This window comes from Callithrix jacchus, chromosome 9 (genome assembly GCF_049354715.1).
Source record: "Callithrix jacchus isolate 240 chromosome 9, calJac240_pri, whole genome shotgun sequence".
In the NCBI taxonomy this organism is placed as follows: Eukaryota; Metazoa; Chordata; class Mammalia; order Primates; family Cebidae; genus Callithrix; species Callithrix jacchus.
The window spans coordinates 3,956,188-3,984,127 of record NC_133510.1 but is presented as its reverse complement, the minus strand read 5'-3'; the positions used below and the strand labels follow the sequence as shown (position 1 = coordinate 3,984,127).

At 40.5% G+C, this 27,940-nt stretch overlaps 1 protein-coding gene across 5 annotated transcripts in view; it reads left to right on the top strand.

The window, feature by feature from the left end:
- The window catches only part of AEBP2 (AE binding protein 2), a 115,144-nt gene that overhangs the window by 44,407 nt on the left and 42,797 nt on the right, over positions 1-27,940 (top strand). For all 5 annotated transcript variants that reach the window (XR_008473585.2, XM_035255194.3, XM_035255195.3 and 2 more), the window contains exons 4-8: positions 3,037-3,223; positions 9,379-9,503; positions 22,404-22,471; positions 24,279-24,392; positions 27,459-27,485. Coding sequence is in view for 4 of the 5 variants with exons in the window: in XM_035255194.3 (XP_035111085.2) it covers positions 3,037-3,223; positions 9,379-9,503; positions 22,404-22,471; positions 24,279-24,392; positions 27,459-27,485 (521 nt within the window). In the remaining variant the exon portion in view is untranslated. The remainder of the gene's footprint in view (positions 1-3,036; positions 3,224-9,378; positions 9,504-22,403; positions 22,472-24,278; positions 24,393-27,458; positions 27,486-27,940) is intronic.

Here is a 27,940-nt window from a genome sequence, read left to right as displayed (position 1 = left end):
TGGCACGATCTTGGCTCACTGCAGCTTCTACCTCGCAGTTTCAAGCCTCCCAAATAGCTGAGATTATAGGCACCTGGCATCACACCTGGCTAATTTTTGCATTTTTAGTAGAGCGGGGGTTTCACCAAGTTGGCCAGGCTGGTCTCGAACTCCTGACCTCAGGTGATCCACTTGCCTTGGCCTCCCAAAGTGCTGGGATTACCATGTGTGAGCCACCACACATGGCCAGCATACATTAATACATAGGGTGTTTCAGTGCATTTGGGAGAGCACATTTAAAACAGTCAATGTTTGTATTAGTCTGTTTTCACACTACTATGAATATACTACCTGAGACTTAGTAGTTTATAAACAAAATAGGTTTGATTGACTCACAGTTCTACATGGCTGAGGAGACCTCAGGAAAATGACAATCACGGTGGAAGGTGAAGGGGATGCAGGTACCTTCTTCACAAGGTGGTGGCAGAGAGAGTGCAGGGGAACCTGCCATTTTTTAAAGCCATCAGGTCTTGTGAGAACTACTTCACTATCACAAGAACAGCATTGTGGAAACCGCCCCCAGGAGCCAGTCACCTCCCAGCAGGTTTCTCACTAAACATAAGGGGGTTATAATTCAAGATGAGATTTGGGTGAGGCATAGAGCCAAACCTTATCAGTGTTCAACAGCCAGTTTTTCCCTAATCATTGAAATCGGTTTCTTTTTCATCAGAACACTGTGTGGAGTGGCTTGAGTTCAGTGCTAACTGACAGGAGTGAAAATATAAAATATTTGAACACTAAAAACACACTCAGCGAAGTGAAACGGTCATGTAAAGAGTGGTACTGGACGATTTGAAGCAACAGCAGATTCGTCTCTGCCTCATTCTGTAGGATGTTGAGTAGTTGATGCCTAAAATTATTTTTTCCTGTAGGAGAGAATAGTTTGTATTTAAGTGAAATATGTGTGATTCTATTATTTTTCTTTAAAATAAGTACTCGTTAGTTCCAAATTTTACTTCTGTTTTTTTTAAATGATTTTTGATTGATAAATGACCAAAATCAAAGATAAAACAATTTTCTGTTAGAATTCTGTTACCGATTTCATTTCCAGAGACTGAGTCATTGATGAGTAAAATAAACTTTTTTGGGGGGTGGTTAGAGATAGGGTCTCCCATTGCTCCCCAGGCTAGACTCAAATTCCTGGGCTCAAGTGATCTTCCCGCCTTGGCCTCCCAGAATGCTGTGATTGTGTGCACATGGACTGAAATAAACTCTGGATGATGATTCTCTGAGTTGTAGATGCTGCTAGGGCCTATTCTTTGCTGTCTGGAAGAATCCTGGGACAGAATGACTCTTAAGACCCTATAGGGACCATATATAGATAATCCTGAGTGGAGTTATCACAAAATCCCTCTCAATGTATACTGGAGGGCTTACCTCTGAACTGTTGTTATCTCTGCCTTAATTGTACTCAGGTAGCTGTTCTTACCACAGATTTGTTGAATAAACCCGTACTAAACTATGAACCCAGTTGCAAAGATTTTCTTAGATTAATGTATGATTGTACAGTAGGAGTTAGAAACTGCAGGCATAATAACTTCTCAAATAGTGAAGTGAGGAAAGTGAGTTCTGTTTTTCTGTTTGTTTGAGACAGAGTCTCACTCTGTTGCCCAGGCTAGGGTGCAGTGGCAACATGGTGAAACCCCATCTTTACAAAAAGCGCAGCAACAACAGATTAGCTGAGTGTGGTGGCATGTGCCTATAGTATCAGCTACCTGGAAGGCTGAGGTGGGATGATCACTTGAGCCTGGGAGGTTGAGGCCGTGATCATGCCACTGCACTCCAGCCTGGATGACAGACTGAGACCCTGTCTCAAAAAAACAAAACAAAACAAAAAAAAACCCAAAACCCCAAATAAATTAAAAAGTCAATATTGCACTTTTCTGCTGTCTGTTTTAATAGCGTATAACATTAAGAAGGCTGCTAAAGGGTTTGAAGTAGCATGTTTCAAAAGAAAAATACTTTAAAAATACAGGATTCTCGTTGAGTGCAGTAGTTCATGTCCGTAATCCCAGCATTTTGGGAGGCCGAGGTGATTGGGAGACCTCAGGATTGCCTGAGGTCGGGAGTTTGAGACCAGCCTGACCAAATGGAGAAACCCCATCTCTACTAAAAATACCAAATTAGCCGGGCATGGTGGCGCAAGTCTGTAATCCTAGCTACTTGGGAGGCTGAGGCAGAACTGCTTGAACCTGGGAGGTGGAAGTTGCTGTGAACTGAGATCGCTCCATTGCACTCCAGCCTGGCAACAAAAGCAAAACTACATCTCAAAAAAAAAAAAAAAAAAAAAAAGGTCGGGGCGGGGGGAAGTCCAGAATTCCATCTGGGCAGGGTGGCTCATACCTGTAATCCCAGCATTTTAGTAGGAGGCCAAGGTAGGCAGATCACATGAGGCCAGGAGTTCGAGACCACCTGGCCAACATGGCGAAATCTCATCTCTACTGAAAATACAAAAAGTGGCTGGGCATGGCAGCGCGCACCTGTAATCCCAGCTACTTGTTGAGAGGCTGAGGCACAAGAATTGCTTGAACCAGGAAGGCAGAGATTGTGCCACTGCACTCCAGCCTGGGCAATAGAGGGACTCTGTCTCCAAAAAATAATAACAATAATTTAGGAACCCTAGTCACTGTTAGGATATCTAATTCTTTGTCACAAAAACTGCTTAAAAATGATTAATTCAAAATCAGATTTTTGTAGGAAGACGATCTCACTATTTTTGTATTACGTATAGTGGAAATAGCGGTAAACTAGCAGGTCATGAAACTTCTTAACCAAGTTTAAGTTATATAAAGTGAAAAGACTACTTAGTTCTTCATGCTTCCTTTCTGGAATTAGGTCTGAAAATACTAAAATTCGCTCTATGAAGTGAAAAGACTACTTAGTTCCTCATGCTTCCTTTCTGGAATTAGGTCTGAAAATACTAAAATTCGCTCATTTGTATTCCTGTCATGCACTACACAGCATGCCTGATACTATTTCTCTCTTATTTTCTTTTAGTGTGTTGTTGGTGGCTGCAATGCCAGCTTTGCTTCTCAGGGAGGGCTAGCTCGCCATGTACCCACACACTTCAGTCAGCAGAACTCCTCAAAAGTTTCTAGCCAGCCAAAGGCCAAAGAAGAATCTCCTTCTAAAGCTGGAATGAACAAAAGGAGGAAATTAAAGAACAAAAGACGACGCTCATTACGTAAGTGTTACACTCAGAGAATATGTATATATTTGATGGTTTTAAAAGATATCTTAGGATTTTATGCAAATCCACTTTGAATGTCAGCTCCTCTTACTTCTTTCTATTAAAAGTAATAAACGGGTAGGATAACCGTCTGTCAGTGTGAGAATTCAGTGGCACATGTTCTAGTAGCTAAGGGAGTATACGTGGCCTTCAAATGTAAACTGTATAGAATTAGATTCTGGAGCTACTCCGATTCTCTTCTAAAATAAGAACATTTAAAATACAATAATATTGGTATTTCTAGAAATATTTTAGAAAATTTGAACATGTTAAATATGAAATAAAAGTATCTATCAAGTAAAAGTTAAATAGCCCATCTACCCATGCCGGGCGCGGTGGCTCACACCTGTAATCCCAGCACTTTGGGAGGCCAAGGCGGGTGGGTCACAAGGTCAGGAGATCGAGACCATCCTGGCCAAACGTGGTGAAACCCTACCCCAAAGTCATGTGTGTACCTGAAGTGGGAGGTAGAGGCGCAGTGAGCTGTGATCGTGCCACCATGCTTGAACCTGGGAAACAATGAGACCCTGTCTCAAAAAAAAAACCAACCAAACAAACAAACAAACAAAAAAAACCCCACAAAACTGCATGTGGAAAGCAAAATACTTTTTTTTTTGGAGATGGAATCTCCTTGTCACCCAGGCTGGAGTGTAGTGGCACGAGGTGGGGTTTCACTATGTTGGGCAGGCTGGCTTCGAACTCCTGACCTCAGGTGGATTACCTGTCTCAGTCTCTCAAGGTGCTCAAAGTGCTGGGATTACAGGCGTGAGCCACTGTACCTGGCTGATGGCAAAACAATTTGAATGTAATGTTTGTCATAGTACCTAGTCTATTGTAACATACATGCAGCGATTATGTGCTTACTTACCAAAAATGGATCCTTGATGTTTAGATAGAAAATAATTAGATGAGAAGGCTTATAGATGTTGGGAGCAGGAACACACTTTGAAACCTCAGAGTGTAGCTGCTGATTGATTCTCTGTGTCAGCTGGTTAGTTTTAACTGTATATTCTCAATGAAGAAATACCAATGAGTGAATGAAGCTGTTACTGAAAGGGAGTCCACTCTAAGGGTAATTGGAAAGAAAATATAGATTGTACTTTACCCTTTCTTTTGGGATTGATTGGTATAGACACGACTCCAGACACTAATTACAGACTGTGAAGTTAGTCTCTAAAACATGGCAGTCTTTTTGTTAGTACAGAGTTACAGCGGACGAAAGAACAAACCAGAAGTGAAAAGTAAACTTCTTTTATTTAATTTTTTTTCTACCTCATTAACTGAGAAAAGTAAACTTTTAAAAACCTCTGTTAGATTTCTTTGTTGCCTTTTTTTAAGGCAGGGTCTTACTGTTGCCCAGGCTGGAATGCAGTAGTGAGATTATGACTTCAGCTTCAGACTCAGTTCTCCCACCCCAGCTTACCAAGCAGCTGGGTGTACAGGCCTGAGCCACCATGCCTGGCTTCTTATATATATATATTTATTTTGAAGAGATTCGGGTCTCTCTGTGTTGTCCAGGCTGGTCTTGAACTCTTGGGCTCAAGTGATCCTCCCACTTCAGCCTCCCAAAGTGCTAGGATTACAGGCATGAGCCACTGCCACACCTGGCCTTAAGCTTCTTTTTGTTAAACATGTTTATTTTTTAATCAACATTTTGACCTCCTTTATAAAGCAGAAATAACATTGTAGTCATTTTACTTGGATTAATATTGAGTAGCTTGCAGTTGCACATAGAAAATTGCTAAATTTATGTTATGGTACTCAAAAACCAGGTAACTTTTCCACCGGTGATTCGTTATTATTTTGGTCTCAGTGTATACACAGTAATCATTAAAATTTTCTGGCTTTTCCCATTATATACTTGGCATTATCTATGCAATTTGCTACTCTTTGTTTTGTAAAGAGAAGACAGGTTCAGTTAAATACCCAGTTCTTGCTTAGAAACAAATTATCAGCGCTGGCTTAAGAATGTTTCTTTTGACCATGCTGTTTTTCCTCTTACTAACTTAGCTAGTAAGGCAGGCTGTGCAGGGGCAGTTGGCAGAGAGAGGTGGTGGATGAAAATACCTTTTGTTATGTTTTATTGGGGAAAATGGGGTTAGTCCTGAATATATTACTTTATGAACTTTAAAAAGAATCCAAGGCCTTTTCAACTGTTGTGGAGAGCATTGTTAAGACAGTGCTGTGATTTGAATTAGCATGGTTCCAGCTGCTGCAGTTCGCTCTTTCTTTAAAAAGATACTCTCTGTAGAAGTTTAACCTTGTCTAGTATCTTCCTCATGTAATTCAAGAAGATAGTTTTTACATAACTGTGAAAAAATACCCTAAAAATAGCAGAGCTGCTATTTAGCAAATGTAATTTTCTGTTTGATAAAATTTGTTTTTTTTTTAAAAAATCCTTTTTGTTTGTTTTTTCTGAGACAGGGTCTCACTCTGTTTCCCAGGCAGAATACAATGGTGCAATGAGGACTCCCTGAAGCCTTGACCTCCTGGGCTCAGGTGATCCTCCCACCTCAGCCCTCCAGGTAGCTGGGACTACAGGCACACACCACTATACCTGGCTCATTTTTGTTTTTTTATTTTTATTTTTTTGTTTGTTTTGTTTTGGTAGAAATGGGTTTTTGTCTTGCTGCCCAGGCTGGTCTCCTGAACTCAAATGGTCCACCTGTCTCAGCCTTCCAAAGTGCTGGGATTACAGGTGTGAATCACTGCACCCAGCCTGATAAAATTTCTATTTAAAATTTTAAAAAATATATTTTTAATGCTTTTTTTTTTTTTTTTACATCAAAGTAAAGTGGAAAGAATAGTATGATAAATACTTGTAATGCTCTTCTGTTAGAGATTTACCAATATGGTTCATTTGTTTTATCTCCCTACCTGTATACTTTTTTGGTCATGGACCCAATTTTTTCTTTTTTTTTTTAAATGGAGTGTTGCTCTGTTGCCCAGGCTGGAGGGCAGTGGTGCGATCTTGGCTCACTGCAACCTCTACCTCCCGGGTTCAAGGGATTCTTCTGCCTCAGCCTCCTGAGTAGCTGGGATTACAGGCATGCTCCACCATGCCTGGCTAATTTTTGCATTTTTAGTTGAGAGGAGATTTCACCATGTTGGTCAGACTAGTCTCGAACTCCTGACCTCTAGTGATCTGCCCACCTCCGCATCCCAAAGTTATGGGATTATAGGCGTGAGCCACTGCTCCTGGCCATATCCAAAATTCTTAAGATGCATCTCCTAAGAATAAAGATATTTTTCTATACAACCCATCATTATACCTGAGAAGAGAAATCTTTTTTTTTTTTTTCTGAGATTGAGTGTTGCGTTTACTGCCCAGGCTGGGGTGCAGTGGCATGACCTTGGCTCACAGCAGCCTGTAATGTTAGCTTGTCAGTTTGTGATCTTTCAAACTTTTTGCTTTGTTTTGTCTTTGTTTTTTGAGACAGAGTCTCACTTTGTTGCCCAGGCTGGGGTGCAGTGGCATGACCTTGGCTCACAGCAACCTGTAATGTTAGGTTGTCAGTCTGTGATCTTTCAAACTTTTTGCTTTGTTTTGTCTTTGTTTTTTGAGACAGAGTCTCACTTTGTTGCCCAGGCTGGGGTGCAGTGGCGTGACCTTGGCTCACTGCAACCACTGCCTTCCAGGAGCAATCAGTCCTTGTGCTTCAGCTCCCTAGAGCAGCTGGGACTACAGGCGTGCACTACCACGCTTGGCTAAGTTTTGTATTTTTAGTAGAGACGGGGTTTTACCATGTTGGCCACTGAGTCTCAAACTTCTCTAGTGTCAAGTGATCCACCTTCCTCGGCCTCCCAAAGTGCTGGGATTATAGGCATGAGCCACCGTGTCTAGCCCCAAAGATGTTTTAAACTGTGTGTCTTATTAGTTAAAGAAAAATGATGAGCACATGGCCTTACTGTTTGTAGTTTATACATTGTATACGGGCAGTACTTGCTAGAGCGCATTCACACAAAGTTGCTGAGAAAGAATATTGGCAAAGGACGAGAGGAAAAGTTAACGAAAGCATTATTTTATTTGCTTCCTCTGATGGACCATGGCATACACCTGCTTTGGAGACTGCTGTTCCAGTTCGTATTCTTGGTGGTTACACTGGAGATGATGTGGTTAGAGGCTAAATGCATAGCCTGAAGATCGAGCACTCCTTTTATTAGCGTGAATTTAAATGATGGCTTCAGTGTTTAACTTTGAGCGAGGAGTGGTCAGTTTGAGTAACGTAGAGTGATGAGTTATTTTCCCCAAGTGTTTAATCTTCTTAGGAAAAAGCATATATTTGAGGAGCTTGAAGAAAGTACACATTTTTTTTTTTTTTGAGTAGCCACCGATCTAATAGGAAGGTGATTTGTTTCTCAGAACTCTCCCTGCACACCCCTGCAAATATCAAGTACTTTTTCTTTCTGATTTTCTGGTATCACTGCATTCTTAGTCTTTTGGGTTCTGCTAGTTTATTACTAGACGGTGTTTTTATTTTTTGTTGAGGAAATATCTAGGGGAAAGAGCTGTTTTTTTAGGTATGTTCATTTAATGTGCCAGCTGGTGAAAATATTCCCCCATAAAACCTTTGGTGGATTTGTGTAGATGTTCTGAGAACTCTTTGAATAGCCATAGTGTGAGAAATCAGCATATATGTAATTCAGAATATGCTGTACCAGGGAATCGAGCCAACTCTTTTATTAGTAAAATTGAATTTTCAATTACAGATATTGAAAAATTACATGTATTAGTATACTCCACAAATGTAAATAATCAACTTATTTTCTTTATTTTGGGCAACTTTCTTATCAGGAATAGGAATAGAACAATTTATAATAGTAGGATGAAAATTGAAATGTGAAAAATGTTCTTACCAAATTAAATCTTCAGTGTATAATTCTTTTTGTGTGATTACACTAAAATATTGCCTATTCTATATATGTGAAACAGTTTATTTTAAAAAATAGTTAATGCCCCTAGTCCTAACTACTTAAGAGGCTGAGGCAGGAGAATCACTTGAGCCCAGAAGTTTGAGGCTGCAGTGAGCCATGATCACACCACTGGACTGTAGCACCTTGGGCAGCAGAGGGAGACTCTGTATCTAAAAGAAAAAGAAAAAAATCCAGTTATATAACTTATTAATATAAATGGCCTTATGATTTGTAAGGCATTTTTTATATGCATTTGTTTTATTTACCTACAATTGAAAATCATTAGGATAATTTCCATTTTACAAATAATACACAGTGCAATGAAGGTTAAGTAGTTTGCCCACAGTCACACAGCGGATAACTGGTGGAGTTGATTGGTAGCTTTGGTGGACTGATTGGCCTCCAAAAATTTGTTTGTAATTTTATTAGATAATTGTTCAAATAGTTGTTCATAATCAAGAAAATACTTGTCAAAAACCTCAAAATAGGCTGGGTACAGTGGCTCATGCTGGTATACCTAGCACTTTTGGAGGCTGAGGTGGGCGGATCACATGAGTCCTGGAGTTGGAGACTAGCCCGGCCAACATGGTGAAGCCCTGTCTCTACTTAAAACACAAAAATCAGTCTCGCATGATGCTGCACGCGTGTAGTCTCAGTTACCCCAGAGGCGGAGGCACGAGAATCACTTGAACCTGGGAGGCGGAGGTTGCAGTCAGCTGAGATGGCGCCACTGCACTTCATCCTGGGTGAAGGAGTGAGACTCTGTCTCAAAAAAAACCCACAAACTTCAAAATAATACTGTATTGTCAGATCTGTACAAGTTGAAATTCCATGGCAGTACAAAATGGTCATGAGATTTATTTTGTATGTTTGACAATGATGAGTTTGAGACCCTTATGCTGAGGAGAGATGTTGGAGTAAAAGATAAAATTTTATGGAAAGTAAAGTAGCTGAGACGTGGAAATACGAGGTTTGAGGTCAGAACTTAACACACCGAAGGTCAGAAGTAACCTGCATTCACTCATTTGAAACAATGCTTTCCTATGTTAGCCTTCTCATCTAGAGTCCATGTTTTGTTAGCAGATAATATCTTGAATATAAATGCTATTGATACGTACTTGTTAATTATTTCGGTGTTTATTACATATTAGTTATGCTTTTCTAAATATTCTTTATGTTCTTATGTTGACTTTCAGCACGACCACATGATTTCTTCGATGCACAAACACTGGATGCGATAAGACATCGAGCCATATGCTTTAACCTCTCAGCTCATATAGAAAGTTTAGGGAAGGGACACAGTGTCGTTTTTCATAGTACTGTAAGTATTCTTTCATTTTTTCTAATTAAATATAAAGCTTTGCAAAAATATATTCTCACAATCATTTCTAAATCTCTCAATTAAGAAAATACAATTTAACAAATATCACAAGACCTTTTGCTTTATCAATACTGAAAATATTGCTTGTATTATTGGTTGTAAAGCACATATCTCCTATAATTTTACATGTTTGTGATCAAACTGAATATGTTAGCCTTACTTTGAGCTGCTTAGGAGTAATGCGGTGACAGGTCGTATAGTGCTACTGGGTACTGCTGGATTCTGACACTAGGTAGATGAGGTGTCTTTCTGACCTAGGCTGCTCACTTGCACAATTAGAATTTTAGACTCCTTTTAGCTCTAAGAAGTTTCATTCACCTTTCTGTTTACTGCTTGGAGCCACCCCTTCTTACCCCACACACCCGTCCAATGTTTGTTAAACAGAAAATAAGGTTATATTTGCGATTAGAGCTTTGTGAGGAAAGGATTTTAGCCTCTCGTGTTCCCCTCATGTGTCCCACGTGCCTAGAATTTTGCCTGGCGTGTGGCAGGCACTCGGTGTAATTGTTGAATGACTGTGTTGCCAATGTGGAAGGAAAGTACCCGACTTTGAAAAAGCGGAAAATCTAGCTGTTACAACAGAGGGTTACAACAGAGAGTTGTTCTTTCTTCCATGCCTCTTGTCATTTTGTTCTTCAGTCATTTTTAGATTGGTGCAGATTGGTGTCAGTAAGTTAATAAACATACATTATAGACCACACTTTTGGTGATTCTAATATCTGAAAAGTATGTGTTTAATTTTGGCTGTCAGAATACAAAATACAGGCTGGGTGCAGTGTCTGCAATCCCAGCATTTTGAAAGGCTGAGGTGGGCAGATCACCTGAGGCCAGGAGTTTGAGACCAGCCTGGCAAATGTGGGGAAACCCTGCCTCTACTAAAAATACAAAAATTACCCAGGCATGGTGGTAACACCTGTAATCCCAGTTACTTGGGAGGCTGAGAGAGGAGAATTGCTTGAGTTTAGGAGGTGGGGGGTGGGGGATGGGGGTGCGGTGAGCTGAGATGGCGCCACGGCACTGTAGCCTGGGCAGCGAGAGCGAAACTTCACCTCAAAAAAAGAAAAAACCACAAAAAATACAGCCAGGCGTGGTAGCCCACACTTATAATCCTAGCACTTCGGGAGGCCAGGGCAGGCAGGCAGATTGAACCTAGGAATTCAATACCAGCTTGGACAATATGGCAAAACCCTGTGTCTACAAAAGCATGCAAAAAATGAGCCGAGCCTATTGGTGTGCACCTGTAGTACTGGCTGAGGTGGGAGGATTGGCTGAGCCCAGGAGGTCAAGGCTGCAGCAAGCTGTGATTGCAGCACTGCACTCCAGCCTGGGCTACAAAGTGAGATCCTGTCTTTAAAAAAACCACACACACACACACACACACACACACACGTGCGCGCGCACTAAATATGGGTTACTTTTTAATATTTCAATTGAAAAATGCATGAGAATTGAAATACAAAGGTCCTCATTGATACTAGTATCTTGTGTGGTTTGAATCTCTATAATAATGAGGTGTTTCTGCATTTCCTGTTTACTTCTCATGCAGTTGTCCCTCCGTATCCACAGGTTCTGCGACCATGATTCCAACCACCCACAGATTGGTAATATTTCCGGGGAGAAGCACCACAATAAAGATAATACAAATTAAAAAGTACAGTGTAACAACTGTTTACATCATACCGGATTTGTGTGGGAGGCTTTGAGTAGGTCATATGCAACACCGTGTTACTTTATATAAAGGCCTGGCAGAGCATCTTTGGATTCCACTATTCAAGGCAGTTGGAGGTGTCCTTACTTACTTTCCAATTGTATAATTATATATAGCTTTCCTCTCTTTCTTTTGTACATACTTTTTTTTTTTTTAAGACAGATTCTTGCTCTGTTGCCCAGACTAGAGTGCCCTGGCACGATCTAGGTTCAGTGCAACCCCCCACCCCCTAGGTTCAAGTGATCCCCCTCCCTCAGACTCCTAAGTAGCCAGATTATAGGTGCATGCTACCACACCCTGCTAATTTTTGTATTTTTAGTAGAGGTAGGGTTTCTGCATGTTGGCCAGGCTGGTATTGAACTGACCTCAAGTAATAGACCTGCCTTAGCCTCCCAAAGTGCTGGGATTACAGGTGTGAGCCACCGTGCCCAGCCCATCTTGAGTTAATTTTTTATACGGTTAGAGTTCAGTAAGGATCCAGTTTCATTCTTTGGCATATGGTCAGCCAGTTTCTGCAGTGCCATTTATTGAATTTGGGTGGCGGGGGGAGAGTGTGTGTGTGGGTGTGTGGGCGGGAGTGCGGTGCTGCTTATGGTAGACGGCATTGCATTCCTGATTTGGTTGTCAGCTAGAGTGTAACTGGTGTGGAGAAATGCTACTGATTTTTGTATCCTGAGACTTTGCCAAAGTTGTTAATCAGGCTTATGAGATGTTGGTGAAATCTTCAGGGTTTTCTAGGTGTAAATCATAGTGTCAGTGAAGAGAAATAATTTGATTTCCTCTTTTCCTATTTGGATGCCTTTTATTGATTTTACCTGATTGATTGCTCTAGCTAGGACTTCTAGTACTAGGTGGAATAGGAACGGTCAGAGGGGACATCCTTGGGTTTTTTTTTTTAAACATTTATTTTTAATATATATATAGTTTTTGTTTTTGTTTTTTGAGACGGAGTTTCCCTCTTGTTACCCAGGCTGGAGTGCAATGGCGCGATCTCGGCTCACCACAACCTCCGCCTCCTGGGTCCAGGCAATTCTCCTGCCTCAGCTTCCTGAATAGCTGGGATTACAGGCACGCGCCACCATGCCCAGCTAATTTTTTGTATTTTTAGTAGAGACGTGGTTTCACCATGTTGACCAGGATGGTCTCGATCTCTTGACCTCATGATTCACCCGCCTCGGCCTCCCAAAGTGCTGGGATTACAGGTGTGAGCCATCATGGCCTGCTGACATCCTTTGTCTTCCTTTCCCTTTCCAAGACAGGGTCTTACTCTTATCACCAGGCTGCAGTGCAGTGGCACAAACATGGCTCACTGTAGCCTTGATCTCCTGGATTTAGGAGATTCCCCCTCCTCAGCCTTCTGAGTACAGCTGGGACCACGCTGAGTAGCTGAGTAGCCAGGAGCTACCACACCTGGCTAACTTTTTTATTTTTATTTTTTGTAGAGGGAGGGTCTTGCCATGTTGCCCAGGCTAACCTTGTCTTGTTTATGGACTAAATGTAAATGGAGGCATGCTTGACATAATGTAAGTTTTTAAATGTATTATGTAAATTAATTTGTGTTTTTAGTTACCACATAACCAGTGTTTGTGCCCTAACTTGAACTTTTCAGGTGGTGAAACTAGGGACTGTAAAGGTTGTATTACCTTTCCTAGTGTGATCAGTATAGTTGTGTGTTGTTGTTACATAGGGTTTATGGACCTTTACCCCAAACCCATTCAGTGATTCCAGGATGAGAGCTCTTGTGGTATTTAGATTGATATGTGTGATACTTACAGGGAAGATAGATCCTGCTTCAGCCTGGGCATGGGAGCCTGGTAAGGAGCTTACCCTTTGTCCCTCCTTGTGTTGCCAATTGATTGGCAGCAAATATACCAACTAAATGGACACTATTAAATAACTTTATTTAAAAAAAGCAAGATAGAAAATGGAGCAATAGTTAGGTATCAGTACATTCTACTCAAGTTTTAAAGTATTTAGGGTAGAATTGTGTATTTTGGAAATTAGATAAGGATATAAAGGAGAGAGTAAAGAACAAAATTTGGAGTCAAAGGCAAGAAAGTAGAAAATTAGATGCAAAGAAAAGGAAACTTTTTCTGAGATTGGAAGACATGGAGACATGAGTCTGAGGAAAGATGTCCTTATTTTCTTTTAAAGAGCATAGGAAATATAGTTATCTAAATAAGGATGAAACAGTTGGGGAGGAAAATATTATAGGGTTTGCAGACTAGAAAGAGTTAATATGGCTGCTCTGGGGATTTTATGGCGATTCAGCGTGATTAGGGCCTTGCTCAGCAAGGCTGGTTGAAGTCCTCTTTTGAAATTTGGGAACACAGTTTTATGGTAAGTCTGTAATTAGTTTTTTTTTTTTTTTAAAGAGGTCAGTAAGATGTCACCATGTCTAGAGTGTGGCATTAGAGCTATTTTGTGCATTCACTTAAATACTGAGCACTTCCTGTGAGCCAGGCACTAATGATATAGCGGTGAACAAAACAGATTAAAACCAACCAAACAAACAAAAAATAACATACCCCTACTCTAACGGAGGAGACACGGTTAAACAAGATAAATTAGTAAAATCGTAAAACCTCGCAACGAGGGCATAAACCATGCCATTATTAGTGGGGGATAAGCATTTCATCCAGAGGGAAGATCAGATGAAACATCCTTACATGGGAGTATGTTGGGTATATTAGAAAAACAGTGAATAGGCAGAGTAGACAGTGTAGCTGCGGGGAACAAGCGGAGAAGAGAGAGTGGAAGTTAAGTTTGAGAGGTAATTGGGAGAAGCTTGGTTGGACTAAGATCTTGGCTTTTATTCTGTGTGAGATGGGAAGCCATTGAAGGGAGTCGAGTAGACATGGTCTGATTTAGTGATTTTTTTTTTTTTTTTTTCTTGAGACAGAGTCTCACTCTGTCACCCATGGTGTAATGTGGTGGTATGATCCTGGCTCACTGTTGCCTTAAACTCCTGGGCTCAAGCAGTTCTCTCGCCCCAGTCTCCCAAGTAATTTGATCTATAGGAGCGCACCACCAGGCCTGGCTAATTTTTTGATTTTTAATTTTTTTTATTATTTGTATTATTTTTTTGTAGAAACAAAGTTTTGCTATGTTGCCCAGGCTGCTCTTAAACTCCTGGGCTCAAGCCATCCTTCTGCCTTGGCCTCCCAGAGTGCTGGAGTGAGCCACTGTGCCTGGCCTAGTTTTTTAAATAATATTTTCATTTTTATATTTTTGAGACTGTCTCTCTGTCATTTAGGCCTGAGTGCAGTGGCAGCATACCAGCTCACTGCAACCTCTGCCTCCGAGGTTCAAGTGATTCTTGTGCTGTAGCCTCTCCAGTAGCCGGGACTACTACTAAATTAGTGCCCCGTGCCCAGCTAATTTTTGTATTTTTAATAGAGATGGGGTTTTGCCATGTTGGCCAGGCTGGTATTGAACTCCTGACCTCAAGTGATCTGCTCACCTTGGCCTCCCAAAGTGCTGGGATTACAAGTGTGAGCCACCATGCCCGGCCCTTTTCTTTCTCTCTCGTTTTTTCCCCTGAGATGGAGTCTTGCTCTGTCATACAGGCTGGAGTGCAGTGGTGTGCTCTCAGCTCATTGCAACCTCCGCCTCTTGGGTTCAAGCAATTCTCCTGCCTCAGTCTCCAGGCGCCTGCCACCGTACCAGGCTATTTTTTTTTTTAAGTAGAAGACGAAGTTTTACCATGTTGGCCAGGCTGGTCTCAAATTCCTGACTTCATGATCTGCATGCCTCGGCCTCCCAAAGTGCCAGGATGACAGGCATGAGCCACTGCGTCCAGCCTATTTCTCTCTTAGTAAAGAAACTTGCTGTCAGTTTTTACTGAGGTATAATTTCTATATAATAAACTGCACCCATTGAACGTGACCCATTCTGTGAGTTTTGGAAGTTGCAGTCACTGAGGCAGGCCCCACGGTTCCGCTAGAACAATACCAGCACTGTGGTTTCCTGCTGTAGCTTTGTAGTGCATTCCTACCTCCACCTGCTGCCCTAGAAGTCCACTGTTGTGTTTTCCCTCGTGTGGGCTTTAAGACATTCGCTTTAGTTTCTGTGTTGAGAACAAATTGTAGAAAGTCAAGGGTAAGAGTGAAGTGGGGTTTGTCTTTTCAGTATTTCAAGTGAGAATGAGAGTGGCTTCAACTGGAATGTTTGCAGTGGAGTTGAGGCGTGGATTCTGGTTATCTTGGAGTTCCTGTGGACAAGACTTCTGGATAGATACTGGGTTTTAGAATGGGAGGCAACAGCAATGCCAAGGCATTTGGCCTGGGCAGCTGGCCAAATGAATGGAGTTTCCGTGGAGGCTCTCAGGCAAGCAGACTGGGGAGGAGGAATATCAAGAGCTCTAATTTGGACACATTTAGAGGCCTGTAGGGCATTCAGTGGTTCTGCCTCTTAGGCTGATGGGTATGTTTAGAGCTCAGAGGTCAGAGATGTGGCTACAGACAGAAAATACGGGAGAATTTAGTATATTTGTGGTATTTATAGGTATCAGACTGGATGAGATTACGTAGGAAATAAGAGCAAATAATGAGAAAAGTGTAAGGATTGAAGTGGTCGGGCCTCACCAAATAATCATTTCAAGTTCCATAGATTTGATAGAATGGTGGTCTAGTAATGAGCTAGTATCTCTACAGATAAGAGAATAGTGGTTATGATAAACTCGCCATGGAAAAGGAGGCACTGACTTGCATGTGCTTTCATTAGAGCCGCTCCTTTTGATGCAATTCTTAGCTTCACCGTGGGAAGAATATAGATGGTTCCAAAAAAAAGGAAAATGAGGGAACCAGAAATAGTGGCAATAATATTAGAAGTCTACAGAGAAAATAAAAAGTTTGCTCAGGATCATCAAAATAGTTTATGAAAATGAAAAGCTTTTTAGCTATAGAAAACATCTCTGAGGACATAAGAACATAGACACTTACATATATTGTAAGTTTAAAAACCTAGGAGGGAGTGAGGTGCATGCACTGTTAAGTCACAGTGAGGAGGCTGAGGGATCTTAACTGAGGGAAAGTCACAAAGGTGGGATTAATCTGAAGAATGATTTTTTTTCCTCGGGGAGGAAAGTGGAAGGAAGAGACATCCATAATGAGATAAGGTCTTCGTTGGACACAATAGAAAGGAAAGGAGCTAGGTGAGCAAATTCTCCGAAGTTCTGGAACTGGGAAGGTGTTGATGGAGGCACTACATGTTAAACAGAAGCAATTCTGTTAGTAGTAAAAAAAAATCCGGTACTAACTACAAATTTAAGTTTCTGTGTTATCAAAGTAACCTTTGTAGAAAATAACAATACAAATAATGAAACAGTTGATTAAGAAGAGGATATGAGGTACTGTTTGGTTTGCCTGATTTGCCTCATTATATTTTCTTTCAAGCCTTCTCCAGAAGAGGTCAGCAAAATCCTAGTTACCAGTTGGTTGGCTGCTGTGCTTGGTCGGCTTGCATTGTTTTTATGTATTGTTTAATTATAGAGGTATTTTGTTTTGGCATCTCCAGGCCTGTGTTTGGACTTTTTATTTAATTTTGTTGCCAAGTCTAGAATCAGAGTATTTATTTGACTACAGGCTTTTTTTTTTTTTTTTTTAACCCATATTTTAAAAAATAAAAAATCGAAACGGATTCACCATGTTGTCCAGGCTGGCGTGGAACTCCTGGGCTCAGGCAATCCTTCTGCCTCAGCCTTCCGAAGTTCTGCGATTATAGGCATGAGCTGCTGCGCCTGGCCTTACTACAGGTTTTTATATAGTGGAGACAGTGTTTTATTTTTGCTTAAACTTCTGCTTTTACTCAGTCCTAATACTGAGTTTTAGGATGACATTGTAACATTATTTTGTTTGGGTGGTTGAAACTTGATTTAAAAAATTGAGATTAAGATGATTAAAAGACTAAAGTGCTAATTTTCTTTATATGGAAATTTTAAGAGTTAAACATTATTATTTTCTGATTTTATTTTAAGCATTACCTTAATTTGGTAATGAAATGGAAAGTATATTGCTTTTTTTTTTTTGACATAGTCTTACTTTATTGCCAGGCTGGAGTGCAGTGGCGTAATCTTGGCTTACTGCAATCTCCACCTCCTGGGTTCAAGTGATTCTCCTGCCTCAGCCTCTTGGGTAGCTGGGACTAAAGGTGCATGCCACCACGCCCAGCTAAGTTTTTGTATATTTAGTAGAGGTGGGGTTTCACCATGTTAGCCAGATGGTCTCGATCTGTTGACCTTGTGATCCACCCGCCTCGGCCTCCCAAAGTGCTGGGATTACAGGCCTGAGCCATGGCGCCCGGCCTGCTTTTCTTACACTTCTTTAGGTCTTGCTGTTCAGATTGATGTACCATTTAACTTGCATAGATTCCTTAAGCTTAAACCTAAAAACTTATTGGGCTACCTTTCATTTAAAATAAAACCAACTAAAAACAGTAAAAAACTCTAGGACATAATAAGAGGCTTAGGTTGTAAATTAGAGACTTTTCCTTCTCAGTAGTATTTTTTCTTTACTGTTTATTCATTTAAAGATATTTCAGAGACTTTCTTCTTCCTCTTCCGGGGACATTGTCTGCAGGCACTCATGCTGTTGTAGGCTTTCCTACGATACAGCCTCTAACAAAACTAGGGTTGTTCACCTTTACACCAGGAAGGTTGGGAAAGCACCAAAATCTGCATGTGTCGTGTGCCCATGCAGACCTTGAGGTGTTCACGGTGTAAGACCGAAAGTTCTTATGAGAGTGTCCGAAACAGAAACATGGCCTTTGGTGGTTTCACGTGTTGTAAATGTGTTCGTGACAGGATCAAGCATGCTCTCCGTATTGAGGAGCAGAGAATGGTTGTGAATTTTGAAGACACAAGTACAGAGTCAGAAAGCTAGATTAAAACATGAAACTTCTGTGAGTAATAAGAATGTAAAGACTTAAAAAAAAATTTCATCTGCTATGAATGCTTTTGATTGGCTAAGGTAAGCTACATACTTAGATAGCAAAACAAATGGCATTTTTTTCCCTTAATTAATAATGATAACATGGCTTTAGTTTGATTATTTAAAGCTTCTTTAATTCCTTTTTGTTTTTTTCCTTTTGTGAAAATACATGATTAAAAGTGAAGCTGAGGCTGGGTGTTGGGGCTCACACCTGTAATTTGAGCACTTTGGGAGACCAAGGTGGGGCAGATCACTTGAGCTTAGGAGTTTGATAGCAGCCTGGGCAGCATGATGAAACCCCCCGGTACAAAAAACGAACAGAGTCAGGCGTAGTGGCTGCGCTTGTGGTTCTAGCTACTCAGGAGGCCGAGGCGGGAAGAACACTTGAGCCTAGGAGGCAGAGGTTGCAGTGAGCCGAGATGATGTCACTGCACTCCCTGGGTGACAGAGTGACACCTTGGCTTGAAGAAACAAATGAAGTTGAGAAAAGTTTGTTGAAAAATTGAGGTGATTAAAGACTAAAAGAATAAAGAAAAGTAGAAGAAGTTGTGTGCCACGATCTCAGTGCCAAAGCAAACCTGGTTTTTGTTTTTCCTTTTATTGTTTTGAGGTTTGCTTAGAGTAGTACATATTTTAATTGTTTAGATTAGTGGATGTTTTACTTAAACGTATACATTTTTCTTTTGTTTTGGACAGTCACAGTCATGTGGTGTGACTTTGTGCCTTTTACTTTGATATTAGTACCATTGCTCCTTGTTTTGTTTTGTGTGTGTTTTTTTTTTTTGATGCATAGTCTCATGTAGTCTCACTCACTTTGTTGCCCGGGCTTGAATGCAGTGTCAAGATCGTGGCTTGTTGGGACCTCCGCCTCCCAGGTTCAAGCAATTCTCCTGTCTCATCCTCCCGAGTAGCTGGGATTACTGGCATGCGCCAACCACGCCCGGCTAATTTTTGTATTTTTAGTAGAAATGAGGTTTCCCTATGTTGGCCAGGCTGGTCACAAACTTCTGACCTCAGGCGTTCTACTCACCTCAGCCTCCCAAAGTCCAAGCGTGAGCCACCATGCCAGGCCTGTTACTTGTTTTTTTAGTGTTTGTGTGAACCCAGTTTGAAATGACTGCATAGTATTCCATTATAATCATCTGCTTGCATTCTGCATTTATTAGAAATACCTGGGGTAGAGACTGAATTGTCTACCACACTCTGTGAGAGCAGGTAGGCACACAAAGGATTGGCAATAATGGTGTACTATGCTAATGCAGAGTAAGCACTTAGCATTCTGGAGGCATAGAGTAAGAGACCCTTCACTCATTATTAGAGCTGTGGGGGAGGATCCGTGCGGAAAAGGTGATAATGCACGTGTCCTAAAAAGGAGATGTATCGTTGTGTGTGCGCATGGCAGACACTGCATATGCCAGGCAGGAAAGTGCTGAGGTGGTGGGAGTACAAATTTGATGTGAATTTTATTTGACTTAACTGAGACCTGTAGTTGCTTAGGTTAATTGCCTGAGTTAAAATGAGTAATCAAAAAATGGGAGTGTATGTAACTTAAACATTTATTCTGAATATGTAAAAGAATGTTCAGTAATTTGTTATAGAGAGCCAAAGTCACACTTTGGAGTATAGATAAATTAACTGGGGTTTCTAGTCACAATTCTTGAATAAACCAAACTTAAATGTAGATATAATCTAATGATTTGCAGTAGTTATTTATTTATTTATTTATTTATTTTTTTGAGATGGAGTTTCGCTCTTGTTACCCAGGCTGGAGTGCAATGGCGCGATCTCGGCTCACCGCAACCTCCGCCTCCTGGGTTCAAGCAATTCTCCTGCCTCAGCCTCCTGAGTAGCTGGGATTACAGGCACGCGCCACCATGCCCAGCTAATTTTTTGTATTTTTAGTAGAGATGGGGTTTCACCATGTTGACCAGGATGGTCTCGATCTCTTGACCTCGTGATCCACCTCCTCAGCCTCCCAAAGTGCTGGGATTACAGGCTTGAGCCACCGCGCCCGGCCCTGCAGTCGTTATTTATTTAAAGCGGAGCCAGAACTTGTAGACAATTGAAAAGCTATTAGAGATACCCTAATGAGACTTGTTACAGTTTTTGTTCTTGATTTTTACTGTAATTCTGCAGTATATCGCTTTTTAAATAAGTGACCTTTTTCATTTCCTTTCTTTCTCTCTCTCTCTTTTTTTTTTTTTTTGATGGTGTGGGGCCTCACCTTCTCCCAGCCTGGAGTGCAGTGACACTGTCTCAGCTCCTGGGCGCGGGTAATCCTGTCAACCTCAGCCTCCCAAGTAGCTGGTGTTAACAGGCACACACTACCACAGCTGGCTAATGTTTTGTATTGGAACAGGGTTTCCTATGTTGCCCAGGCTGGTGTAGAACCCCTGCACTTACACGATCCTCCCACCTTGGCCTCCCATGCTTTGAGATTGCAGGCGTGAGCCACAGAGGACGTGGACCTTCAGGAAGCCTTCCAAAAGCTGTGAACAAGAGTTTTCATACAAATAAGTCTTTAGTTTTAGTAGAGTGGGATTTGTTTTATTTTACTTTTGTGTGCACAGTACTCTAATAGTATCTGAATATGATAATTGTTCTTCTGTAAAATATTGATGCTGCTGGTGCGCAGAAAGCCTGGAGAGTTATGTTCCGTTCAGTTACAGATCAGTCCAATACTTCTTTTATATGTTCCACATAGTTTGGGAAACTGTTCTCAATATGAGGCTAAGGGAGTTCAAGGCAGAAAAGCCCGAACAGCGGAGGCCTAGAGAGGCCAGATCCTGAAGAGTGTTCTGTACCACACTTAGAGTGACCCTTTCAGAAGTCCTCAGGGGAACTGTTGAAGAGTTTATCAGGAAAGTGATACTACGGAATTTGTACTTTGGGAAAAGCCTTCTGGGTATTGAAAATAGCTTTGATGACTTGAGGAGGTCCAGAAGAAAGGAGACCTGAACTCGGATAAGTTACGGCAGTGGCTGGAGATAATAGGTATTAACAAGTACAGTTCTTAGATCTCAGTGTTGGGATATTTGCTCTCCCCTTTTTAGGCCTGAAGTGATAACGGTGTTCCCTGTAATACAAACATCCTTGAGCACAGAGCTTTTACTGAATCTAGGTTTATTTTTTTAGAATGGAGTTCCAAACGGTTAATTAATTGATTTTATACTAAACACTGCTATAGGTGGTATGACCCAAAGGGTTCATAGAGTAAGAAAAGACCTATGTCATGGGCTTTTCAGCCTTGTGGGAAAGACAGAGAGGTTTGAGTGCTACAAAGCAGGGAAGAACTACAAAGCACGATGTAGTGGCGGTACTATCTTTTCCAGGGTATGAACACTTAAGTTCTTGATTACAAGTGTTTTTTTTATTTTATAATTTTTTTTTTTTTTTAAACATAAGAGATGGGTTTTCACCATGTTGGCCAGGCTGGTGACCTCAGGTGATCCGCCTGCCTCAGCCTCCCAGAGTGCTGCTGGGATTACAGGCATGAGCCACTGTGCCTGGCCCCCCTTTATTTATTTATTTACGTTTATATCTATCTATTTATTTATTTATTTTTGAGATGGAGTCTTACTCTGTCGCCAGGCTGGAGTGCAGTGGCACAATCTCGGCTTACTGCAACCCCTGCCTGGGTTCAAGCGATTCTTCTGCCTCAGCCTCCCGAGTAGCTGGGACCACAGGCGCGTGCCACCATGCCCGGCTAATTTTTGTATTTTTAGTAGAGACGGGGTTTCACCATGGCCAGAATGGTTTCAATCTCTTGACCTCGTGATCTGCCCGCCTCGGCCTCCTAAAGTGCTGGGATTACAGGTGTGAGCCACTTTTTTATTTTTTAATAAGATGAAGTCTTACCCTGTCTCCCAGACTGGAGTGCAGTGGCTCTGTCTCGGCTCACTGCAACCTCCATCTTCTGAGTTCAAGTGATTCTCCTGCCTCAGTCTTCAGAGTAGCTGGGATTACACGAGCCTGCAACTATGCCTGGCTAATTTTTGTATTTTTAGTAGAGATGGGGTTTTACCACATTGGCCAGGCTGGTCTCGAGCTCCTGACCTTGTGATTCACTCACCTTGGCCTCCCAAAGTGTGGGGATTACAGGCGTGAGCCACTGTGCCCAGCCCCAAAAGTGTTTTTTTAACAATGCATGAAAATGATGTTTTGCAAATTGTTTTATGATTTTTTTTTTCATTTCATTATTAGGTAATAGCTAAGAGAAAAGAAGATTCTGGGAAGATAAAACTTTTGCTTCATTGGATGCCTGAAGATATGTAAGTATTTGAAATACCCTGTGTAACATTTAATAAGTTTATGTTTTATTTTTTTAAAATCCTAAGCACAAAAATTATTTGTTATTAAATTCAAACAAAAATTACATTGTAAAACATTTTGAGGTTGTCAGGATTAAAGAGATAATCTGAAAAGTCTTAGACTATCTGGTTTACCTTACAGGCTTTGAAACTTAAGGTTTTTTTGTTTAAGCTGGGAGCTGTGGCTGCCACCTGTAATCCCAGCACTTTGGGAGGCCAAGGCGGGTGGATCACTGAGGTCAGCAGTTTGAGACCAGCCTGGCCAACATGGTGTAACCCCATCTCTACTAAAAATGCAAAAATTAGCTGGGTGTGGTGGCATGCACCTGTAATCCCAGCTACTCGGGAGACTGAGGCACAGGAAGAAGTAGTCGTAGAAATTTTTAATCATTTTTAGGATTTTTAGGGACCTCCAAGCAGTATACAAGCAGCCATAACTGTGCCTTTGTTTGAATCATTTATTTTAAAAATTTGTAAATGTTCTCTAGCATACAATGAATGATATTTTATAGAAAAAGCAGTTGACCAAAAGAAAAAAAATTCTTCTGATTGTGGTTTTGCTGTACATCAAAAAAAAAAAAGGCAATTGACTAGTTTTCTAGCAGTGATTACATTTTTTTGAGTTTTAGTGCCTATTCATAGCACTTTTGACCTAGATGTTTCTCAGTTCAGATATTTCATGTTTAATTTTCTTTTTATCTTTTTAATTAAAATTTTCATTTTATAAAAAGGAAATCAGGGTATCTTACAGAAATTTTGGACAAAATTTTTAAGTATCAAGAATTGAATAAATGTAATTGAAAGAGATTTTATTATGCATACCAAATTCACATATGCGGCCAATAGCTGGGCACAGTGGTTTATGCTGGCAATCCCAGTGCTTTGTGTGGCTGAGGCAGGAGGATCGCTTTTAGGCCAGGAGTTTGAGATCAGCCTGGGCAACATAGTGAGACCTCGTCTCTACAGGAAAAAAAACAAAAAACAAAAAAATTAGCTGGTTGTGATGTTGTCGCCTGTAGTCCCAGATACTCAGGTGGCTGAGGTGGGAAGATGGATTGAGCCCAGGAGGTTGAAGCTGCATTGAGTTGTGATTGAATCGCTGCCCTCAAGACTGGGTGACGGGGCGAGACCCTGTTCCAAAAAAATCAAATTTAGATGTGTGTATTCTAATGTTTTGAAAGTTGATTAATCCAAATATCAAAATACATTTATTTTAATTTTCTTACAGAGTTGAATTTTTTTGAATTTAGTATTGTAGCCACATGCTTTTTTTTTTTTAAATGGAGTTTAATCTTCCAGGGTTTTTATCTATTTATTTATTTATTTTTGAGACAGTCTTGCTCTGCCGCCCATGTTGGAGTGCAGTGGTGCACTCTTGGCTCACTGTAACCTCTGCCTCCTGGGTTCAAGTGATGCCTTGGCCTCGGGGGTAGCTGGGATTACAGCTGTGTGCCACCATGCCCAGCTAATTTTTGTATTTTTAGTAGAGATGGGTTTTTACCATGTTGGCCATTCTAGGCTTGAATTCTTGGGCTCAAGTGATCTTTCCCACCTTGGCCTCCCAAAGTGCTGGAATTATAGGCATGAGCCAACATGCCAGACCCTTTTATTTCTCTCTCAGTAAAGAAATTTGCTAGCTTCCGGGAAACTTGGCTTCCGGGAAACTTGTTCACTTAATATGGACAGAAAATGCCAGAATGTGCAGGCACAGGAAGTGTCAATCTAAAATGAATGTTATCTTACCGTTGACTTGTTTTTTAATTCATAGTCTGCCTGATGTGTGGGTGAATGAAAGTGAACGACATCAGTTAAAAACTAAAGTAGTTCATTTATCAAAGCTACCCAAAGATACTGCCTTGCTTTTGGACCCAAACATATACAGGTAATTTAATTCTTGCCTTTATGTTTTACTTTTTGAATTGTAATTTTCTCTCCCCCAAATTTGGATAAATTAGGACTTAGTTTTCAGAACCGAATTTTAATATCAAGCATATCTTACTACTTCCTGGCATTTTTTTCCTTTGGTGTGTGGACTCACAAAAAGTTTAAAAATTGTACAATCCAGGAAAATAGTATTTTGCTAAAGTTTATATGCTTGTTTAATCCCAGATTTATCTTAAGTAGTAATTTGAAGATAAATGCCCTTTTAACAAGGTAATTTCTTACATAGTAACAGACTTTTGTGGACCTAATACGTTGCATGAGTCTGAAATACCAAAACTGTTTTGATTTTTTTTTTGAACTTACACTTTCTCCAAACTTTCTGAAAGAGCAATTCAAATATTATTTGTTTGTTTTTTTATATGTAGCTTAGAGTGTTCACATTTCTAGTACTTTTATGATTTGAGTTTTTTTAGTGTACTATGCTTATAAAGGTATGGGGGGAAGGAGAAGAGACCAGAATTTCTGTCTGTGTGCTAAGTCACTTTGCTAGGTGCTTTGTATACTTTATCCTCACGGCTGCTCTGTGAGGTAGGTTTTACTGTCTCTGCTTTACAGATTGGAAAACTGAGGCAAGAGGTTAAATAGTCTACCTAAGGTCTACAGAATGTGATTGAACTCCATGGTGCCTCTATCCAAATGAGGTACATTAGAGTGATTTAAAAAGTGGTGGCAATGCTTAAAACCAGCTTTTAAAAGGCAGTCTTACCGAAAGGGCTTTATGTCTTTTTGAATGAAACTTTGTGTATTTTAGCTGTTGTAAAGATAGCTAATTTTATAGTGACACTTTGGAGGACGTATTCATTCCATGATGTACTTTCTGAGTGTTACTCACATAGACTCCTGTAATTTGAGACATTATTCTATGAGTGAAAGTCTAACTATAGACATTTCCATGTGGAAACAGTTTTCCCTACCACAAAAAAGGTGTTTTTGGGTGGGCCCAGTGGCTCATGCCTGTAATCACAGCATTTGGGACGCTGAGGCAGGCAGATTGCTGAAGTCTAAGAGTTCAAGACCAGCCTGGGCAACATAGCAAGACCCTATCTTTACAAAAAAATACAAAAATTAGCCAGGCATCGTGGCACATGGCTGTGGTCCCAGCTACTCAGGAGGCTGAGGTGGGAGGATTGCTTGAGCCTGGGAGTTCGAGGTTGCAGTGAGGCAAAGATCGTGCCACTGCACTCCAGCCTGGCTGATAGAGTGAGACCCTGTCTGAAAAAAAGAAGTTTCTTCTCGAACTTCTTTTGATGAAAGTGCTAATTAATACAGTAAAACTTCTTCTTTGTGGAATGAACTAGATCATCAAGGAGAAGAAGATTGAGAGTAGTCTACTACTAAAAATTTGGGAAGGTTACAAGTTACCACTCAGAGAGTTGTCGAAGGAGCATGGATCTTAAAGTAAGATTAGTCTGTGTTTCTGCCCGGCATCCTACTTCCTTCTTTCAAAGAGTCTTGCCTTCTCACCAAACCAGCTTATTTTTTTCTGCTCTTGTGCTATGTAGGAAGCAATTGAGATATTTTAGTGAAAGTGACTTGAAAAAAATTAAGCTTAGAACAGATATTCTGAAGTTCATAGGAACAGGGTTGCATATTCTCAAATATGTGTGTGATTCCACAATTCTTACCGATTTTATTGTTGGAAATGAGAATGTTATTAGGATATATTAGGTGCTTCTGTGGATTTAATTTTCCTTACCCGTATCCAAAAAACCATCTTGGCTAGGCGAGGTGGCTCACGGCTGTAATTTCAGCACTTTTGGAGGCCGAGATGGATGGATCACTTTTGGCTGGGAGTTCGAGACCAGCCTAGCCAACATAATGAAATCCTGTTTCTATTAAAAATGCAAAAATCAGTCGAATATAGTGGTGCACGCCTGTAATCTCAGCTACTTGGGTGGCCGAGGCATGAGAATCACTTGAACCCAGGAGGCGGAGATTGCGGGGAGCCAAGAACGCATCCTGCATTCCAACTGGGGCTACAGAGCGAGACTGTGTCCAAAAAAAAAGCCACCATAAAACTTACCTTTGACTCTTCATGCTTTCACTGTTCTGAAAATCAGAATTGAGTGTGCTGTAAAGTGGTACAGATTTGCCCTGGTGTAGCAGTCTTTTCTTAAATTTCTGGATTTTGATTTGGAAAACTTGTGAAATTAATTAAAATAAGAAAATTATTCTTTCTTGTTTTTAGGAGAAATAATTTCCTTCTTGTGCACATATCAAAATGAAAGCATGGCAAACCTTCTGAAAAATATATTTCTTCAAAATGAGACAAAATACACAGTTGGCCCTCTGTATCCACAGCTTCCACATCCATGGATTCAACCAACTGTGTATGAAAGCTATTTGGGGGTAAAAGATAACAATACAACAACAAAAAAAATACAAATAAAAGACCAGTGTAGGATAACGCTGGTTTACATAGCATTTATATTATGTTAAGTATTATAAGTATGCAGAAGGATGGATGCAGGTTATTTGGAAATCCTGCTATTTCCTTGGATTTTGGAATCTGCAGGAAATTCTGTTCTGGGGACCCCCACACTCCCACTGTGCATGCCGAGGGACAACTGAATTTATTTGGGATTTAAGCTTCAGGGTTAGTTGTTTCTGAGACCACATCTGTCTGTCTTCCCAGGCTTATCTTGAACTCCTGGGCTCAAGCAGTCTTTCTGCTTTCGCTTCCCAAACTGTTGGGAGGATTACAGGCATGAGCCACTCAGACCCAGCCAAGCGTCGGTTTTAAAGTACTAGTTGCCTAAAATGTATGTGTTACACATGGAATTCTATCTTAGAAACGCACAAGCAGGCGAAATTTAAAACTTCTATTAAGCAACGATTATTATGTAACTAAGTATGGATCCATATGTATAAATGTTTTGGAAATAAATTTTCATTATACTCTATGATCGTCACATTGCCTGTATCTTAGAAATATTTTTAATGTCTCTTGAAGCAGTGTGTTTGATTTAGTTGAATAAAAGAATTTCTTTTTCTCTTTTTCTAGAACAATGCCGCAGAAGAGGTTGAAGAGGTAAAAAATAAATAAATACATAAAAAGCAAACAAGCGGGGACACCTGCAGTCTTAGTCACTGACAATGGGTTTAGGAAAAGTTGCACATTAGAGTCAACCCCTTCCTTTTTTTTTTTTTTTTTTTTTTAAAAAAAAAAAATCCAGTATTTAGGATAATATTTATGCTTAGTGTAAACATTCTGTGAATGAAGTAGACTCTTCAGTGGAATATATTAATATATTACTGTATATCCACATTTTCATGGAATGGTACTGTGGGAGACTGAGCAAACACTCTTTTGGCAACTTAGTAGAACAGCTTCTTAAAGGCTTTGCATGCTTGCTGCTTTAAGCTGCTTTTCTTTTTTTCCCCCCCCTTTAGTGATTTCAGTAGTTTATATTGGAAAGAAAAACAATTACAACATGTGCCCTTACAAACACCAAAAGCACTGTAACGATATTTGTCTTGACAGTG